Below are 7,003 nucleotides of genomic sequence, written 5' to 3' on the forward strand. Positions count from 1 at the left end.
ACTGACAATACTTATTAAAGATAATTTTAACCGTGAAAACTGTCGATATTTTGATGTCATGATATGTAAATTAAAAATTGTTATTTTACGGTGATAATCTTGTTCTCTTGTGCCCAATAATGCATAATTTCATTTGATAAACACGTTTAGATTGAATGGTAATTTATAATCAGTTACAAGAACGTCGAATCTGAATCACTTGAAAAAAACACGGGGGTGCTTAACTTTTTTCCAGGTGTATATATATACCTTACATTATGTAAGGACTTGTCTGGGTATACAATGTTCACACAGCAATATTCTAAGTTTTCAATCACTTTTTAATGGTCATGATTCTCTATTTATTACAATATACCAATGTATAAAAGATCAGTTTATCATACAAGTCTTCATACTTATCATTTTTAAACAGTTTGACTCATTTAAATGCTAGATTACTCTCTTATTTTACATTGTAAACACAACTACCTTTACTGCTGTAACTCATCATAGTCTCAAATTAAATAAAGAACTTATTTTCACTGTTCCATTCATCAGCCATTTGAACTTGTAATACCACAAACACAAACAGTCCTTTGCTAATGAGGTGTGCAGTCACACTCACACCTTAGAGCTTCTGAATATAATCTTAGGAGTATGATTTACCATGATTCTATGCATCTGGATAGCTATGATTTGTAAGCCTTGTCAGTTTAGAATAATAATAATCAGATAGAAATTAAATTTTTTTCATAGTAAGTTGTGTAATACCAAATTTTTGTGATCCAGTATCATTAAAAAAATTTCTTATCACAAATTACGATACAAAGTCACAAATTTGTACAACAGTATCACACACAAAAACTCATCTGAATGCCACTATGACTGAGAAACAAATGATTAAATCTAACCTATATAAAATCAAGTGTGTGTCACATCACACTTGATTTCTCAAAATAGGAGTCATAAAAGCCAAAATGAATTTATCCAGATAGAATAGTTTGATCATTGTCTGTCCATTACGATTTTAGTAATGAGGATGGCATGAAACCTTATAAATGTAGTGAATGTTGGTATAATAAACCTAAAGTAAAAATGTACTGTGGGTTTGTTTGTTTGTTTTTTGAATTTTACGCAAAGCTACAGGAGGGCTATCTGAACTAGCTGTCCCTAGAGGAAAGGCAGCTAGTCATCACTACCCACTGCCAACTCTTGGGCTACTATTTTACCAACAAACAGTGGAATTGACCATCACACATTATAACACTCCCATGGCTGAAAGAGCAAGCATGTTTGATTGGGTGGGGATTCAAACCCGCGACCCTCAGATTGCAAGTCAAGCGACCTAACCACCCAGCCATGCCAGGCCACATAGTGTGGGATCACCTAGCCCAGAGCCAAGTGCACAAAATTTATTCCAAAAGTAAAAATATCGATTCAATTTTGAACTTAAATCATTTCTGAATTAAGCTATTTTTTGATATATCACCAATGTTTTTAATAAAAAACAAACCACTTTAATCAACGGAGACTAAATTGAGAAATCAACAAATATTTTTCCAGTTTTGTTGTCTACACCTTTCATTTTATAATTTCAATACATAGACTAGCAACAATATTAGGTTATACTTTTATTGCTAAGCAGCATGACATATAAAAGCCATTGTTCAAATGTAGTGTTACCAAAACACACTGACTTTTCTATATATTAGAAGTCGTTAATCTAACAGATTTTTACCAATAATTATTCAATGAATACACCACAAATTCATTTCATGAATGATCTTAATTGGCTCACAAAGAAATTTACCAATGTTTGACTGCCTCAACTGCACTTTTATGCCTCTTTGTTAGTCAAGTTTGATTTCGTAAAATTTATTTATGAAATTTATTTATTTAGTTATGAAACGTGACATTAGGGTATACTATGGGGTGGGGGTGGTAGTACTTGCCCCATCATTTTTGACGGGCTATATGCTAATACTTCATATTCAACACAAGTCAACAGAATATATCTATTACATGCATAATTGATTAAAAAATAAAGAAAAACTTGAATGTTTTGCAGTAGGAAAGTCCCTGTAATTGCATAACTATGATTATGCCATACACTTAGACCCCAAATTGCACTCATTTAGTTTCTATTATATGCCATCTTATGTGTTCATTAAACTTAACTGACCAAAACTAGGTGATTATTAAGTATTTTAGAAATCCTAAATTTCTGGAAAAAAAGCAATGAGCTGAATTAATGAACAGTTTTATATATATATATATATAATAGCACAATCCTAACTATTAGAAAAACCTGGAACCTGATTAGATTACATGAATAATTACAGACAAAAAAAAAAAAACTAGTTGTCACTAAAGCAACTAAATGTGTATATTTACATATATTTATTTTATAAAGATACCTTTTCAGCAACAGAAATGTCTCTCAAAACTTCTTCAATAAAATACTTGGTTCTACCATACGGATTGGTACAGTTTGTTCCTACTGGATGTTTTTCATCTAGTGGAAGATACTGAGGAACGCCATATACTGTAGCTGAGCTGGAGAAAATAATCTTCTTAACATTGAACTTCTTCATCACCTAATATGTAAATATATAAAAAATAACTGTTAGTAACGACTTCAACTACACCCATAAATATAATAAACTTATATGCTATTCAACAATAAAATGGTTGCACACAAAAACTAATACTTATTAATAACAACATAACTTAAAAAAATCAGTAAATTACATCAATAACCTCTGAAACTATCAGTAATCAGTCTACCAAAAAGGTATGTATGGAGCCAACTGATCAGTGAAGAAAAAATAACATCATAAGATCATAAAAATTTCAAAGTAGACAAATTATATTTTTTTACACTAATGCTAATAATATAAATATATATATATTTATATATACCAAAGCAAAATAAAATATTTGTTTAACTAGTAATGATTTACAAATCTCGTTCACACTTTGCATTAAATAAAATTTTGAATTAGGGCTTTATTGATATATCAACATATACCTTTTGCCTATTATATTAATATCAGTTTTACATTTCATGTCAGTTAGAAAATAACAATGACAATGATATTTTACTTATAATTACCAATTAAAAACATATTTCTTAAAGCATGTATACACATACTCAAATTGATGTCTGTTAACATACCTTTATTACATGTCTAAATAGAAATTTAAAAAAACAACTATAACCTGAGTGCTTTCGAAAGGCGGACTTTTCTTCTTCCGTGGCAAACAGTCTAAAACATTTTTCTCTAGTATTTACCAATCTTTCTAGTTTGAAAAATAAGTTATTTACTTGAGATCTAATAAGCTTTACACAAAATTTTCAACTTTGTTTTACAAATTATAATTTTATTTCACTGTATTAAATGTAAGTATTATGTTAACATCCATATAATTTTGGTTTAAAGAATACTGCTTTAAGTATTCTACTTGACAGTTAATTATAGTTATAACAATTTGATACAAAGAAGATGACCACAGTGCATATTTTTGAATCCAAATATCATTAATGATTACATTATACCATTTTGATTGATGAAGCAACGGCAATAACGTTTTCTGTTATAATCTTGCTTCAGTAATCATTTTTCTACTTTAACTGGTGAGAGCTTATCTATAATGCAGTAAAACTGCAACCAAATATACAACTATTTCACTTTTTCTGGGATTCAAGACAATATAGCAAATTATATTGTGTGTCAAGTTCATTGCATAAGTCATTGAAATATGTAGGAAACCATCCATATTAGGCACCAATAATAATACTACAACTATAAAATTATAAGACATTTTAATTTGTTAGCACAAGGTTCACTTCATGAACCTTCCAAAATAAATCTCATTATTTTCTCTAAAACTCATTGCAAACAACAGCCAAGAAAATTTTTCTTCTAAGGAGTTTATTTTTGTTTTCTTTTGTATTATGTTGTTAAAAAAACATATCTAGAAGTTACACTTACACACAATGCTTGAGAGAACAGAACCTCAAATATTAAAAACTTGTAAACATTTATGTAAGTTATTTTAGAAAAAAATCAATTCACTTTTACATTTTAAACTTAAAATTAATACTTTCAGGTAGTTAGTTACCTATGAAGTATAGTTTGCCTTTTGTTGAGTATAACTCTATCTGTTAAAGTCTTGTGACCTAAAGTTCTTGACACAGAACAATAATTACGTCATATCTACTTACAGTTCTCCACTATCTGAGGTACCATGTGACTTATTTGTGCAATTTGAGAATGCATCAGAGGACTACTTAAGCTCTAACTTTTAGCCCAAAGCCAAATTTCTTTTGTATTTGTTATGTAAAACAGTCTGCTTAAATACCTACACTGAAAGAGAGGAGGGAACCAGAGGATGTGACACACTATGGATTATGAAGCCCTTCACCAATATCAGTTGATAGCTAGTGGAGTCAAGTATGAGAAATAAAAAAACAGAATGTAGTCCCAACTATATACGAGGGGCTGTACCTGCATTTGAGAAAAAATGGCGAGAAACAGGCATATGTTAGCTGTATATGATAATTAACATGGACTTATCAATTACTGTATAAGGAAAATCACACTCAAAGGAATAATTCTTGTCATTAAGAATACCTAGTTGCCCTGGAAACTAGAACCTGTTCTATTAGACTGGTGTGGAAGCATAAAAATGGGCCACAAAATTTCTGTGAGGGATGGCACTGAAAATTAACCATATGGAGGTCATGGAAGTAGAAATGTGGTAGATGAACAACAGAGAAAAAAATCATCACTTTCCAGAAGGTCCCAACAACTTAAGAACCAAGTAAGAAGTAACAAAGCAGAAGATGAAACCCTGGCCAAAGTACCGAAAAGTAGAAATAATAGATCCCCAAAACTACTATGAGGTTTGCAGTGTAGGGATGAAAAGAAAATAGGTCATGAAGGAGATGGGGGGGGGGGGCATAATGAATATCACATAATTAACTAAAATACAAAAGTAAAACCTAAATACAATTTAACTGTCTATCTACCTAACATGTATCTAAGTGAGAAATAATGCTAAGTGCTAGCAAGGACAAATGAAACAATGCCAAGAGCAGTTTGATGTACTTGTAATGAATACTGGGTGCCAATTATAAAATAATTGTAACTTAAACCTAATTTCTTTCTATACATAAAAGTACAGTGTATGTGTAGAAGTATTCAAGTTACAGAAACCAAGTTAAGACTTATGAATGATTGTGTGTCATGTGACAATAAAAATGAAATTTAAGAATTTCTTTATAGATTTCTTTTGAAATAAAGGAATTAAAACTTAGATAATATAAAACTTTGAATTATAATGTACATTATAATGCCAATTTCAATGACATACATTGATAGTAAAGTTGCTTAATTAAGTTTTGAATGTAACTCAGTAAAACCTTGTGATATGCAAAGAAAAGGGAACCCATCACCTTAGGGTTAACAGAACAAAACAGGTGATGTAATCTAAAATAACAACAATGTAATATCATATATAATCTGGCATGCAATCATGTTATCAACAATAAAAAAGTAACAGTAATAAATGTACGACAAGAATATAATAATGGTAAAACAATATTCATTTAAAATCAAAAACAAAAGATGACTGATATGAACATTCGAGCCTAATAAATATGTACATGTAAATAGCGAATGTAGCTAAAACCACTGATATACATTATTACACAAGAAATAAATTAGAAGGTGTTAAAACGTTCAAAGTACATCTACATAAACCCACCACTTAAAGTGCCAACCCTTTATCCCTGTTAATAAAAGGCTTCTCAGTTATGATGAGAAGGGACTCCTTGCACTTGCTGTCCAGAAAACCATGGTATTTTCTTTCTATTTCATTCCTAAAAGGGTAATCAAATTTAGGCACACCATGGTCATTAATAAAATACACTTCTGTCAAACTCACCCATCATCGTAGATGAAGATATTCTATACAAAGCTCTTTTATAGGTCTTTTAGTTTTTAATATATTTTTCATTACATGTACCACAAGAGATAGTGTAAACTAAACCCTAGTCCATACATTCCTTCAGAAGTCCTAAATTACATATGATATAGTTGTTCTTCTGACAATAATCACGGGGTTTGAATGGTGAATGCATTAAATATGCAAGTTAAGAGAAGGTTCAGGCTTTTCTATCACATGTATTGGCAAACCAAATTCCCTCACACCATTCTAAATGATATTATTAATCCTAGGACTAATAAACAGTATTAGAAATGCAACATTTTTTTCCTGACTTCTGTTCTTTTTTTATTGATTTGTCATGAATGGTGACAATTTTGTTAACCAGTTTTCTGGATAACCATTCAATTTTAAAATCTCCTGGAGATCTACCCTCACCTCTATTAAATCACCAGGATTGTTACAAATATATGAAAGTCTCATTAGGTGGCTAAAAATCATAGCTTTATTCATGGCCCATGGGTGATGAGAGAGAAAATGTAGAAGTAGCAGCTTTTTGAGGGATTTTTTTTAAATACTTTACTAACCACTTTACAATTTAATAGAGCTGTAAGAGTGTCTAGAAATTGCAAGCACTCACCAGGTAAAGCACATTTGAAAGTAAATGTTCTGTCTGAGCTATCTGTTGTTACCTTTCTCACACATAATCCTTTCCAAGGTGTGGACATAGGTTATCAATACCTAATGATGAGTCTAGCTCTTTAGAATTAGCTCCTGCTACAGTGATTAACTGGCTCCATTAGTTGGTTCATCTTATTTATCATGATGTACCCAACCATCTAAGACAAGAATTTTGAGTGTTGTATCTCTAGGCTTGACATTTGGCAGTATCTCTGGCACCCCAGCTGCGATACCCTAGAACAGTGGTTCCCAACCTTTTTCAATGCTGGCACCCCTTGAGATTTTGAAATGCCATACCGCACCCCAGAGTTAAAAGCAAAAAATTAATTTTTTTTCAGGTCATATTAATGAGTATTTTTAATTAACACAAATTTTCGAAAAGAAGAAAAAC

The 7,003-nt window shown here is 30.9% G+C and overlaps 1 protein-coding gene across 7 annotated transcripts in view; it reads right to left on the reverse strand.

Annotated features, from left to right (window-relative positions):
• The window catches only part of LOC106468886 (UDP-glucose 4-epimerase-like), a 111,529-nt gene that overhangs the window by 53,134 nt on the left and 51,392 nt on the right, over positions 1-7,003 (reverse strand). For all 7 annotated transcript variants that reach the window (XR_002612745.1, XR_002612746.1, XR_002612747.1 and 4 more), the window contains exon 5: positions 2,397-2,576. Coding sequence is in view for 3 of the 7 variants with exons in the window: in XM_013929334.2 (XP_013784788.2) it covers positions 2,397-2,576 (180 nt within the window). In the remaining 4 variants the exon portion in view is untranslated. The remainder of the gene's footprint in view (positions 1-2,396; positions 2,577-7,003) is intronic.

This window comes from Limulus polyphemus, unplaced genomic scaffold (genome assembly GCF_000517525.1).
Source record: "Limulus polyphemus unplaced genomic scaffold, Limulus_polyphemus-2.1.2 Scaffold3204, whole genome shotgun sequence".
NCBI lineage: Eukaryota > Metazoa > Arthropoda > Merostomata > Xiphosura > Limulidae > Limulus > Limulus polyphemus.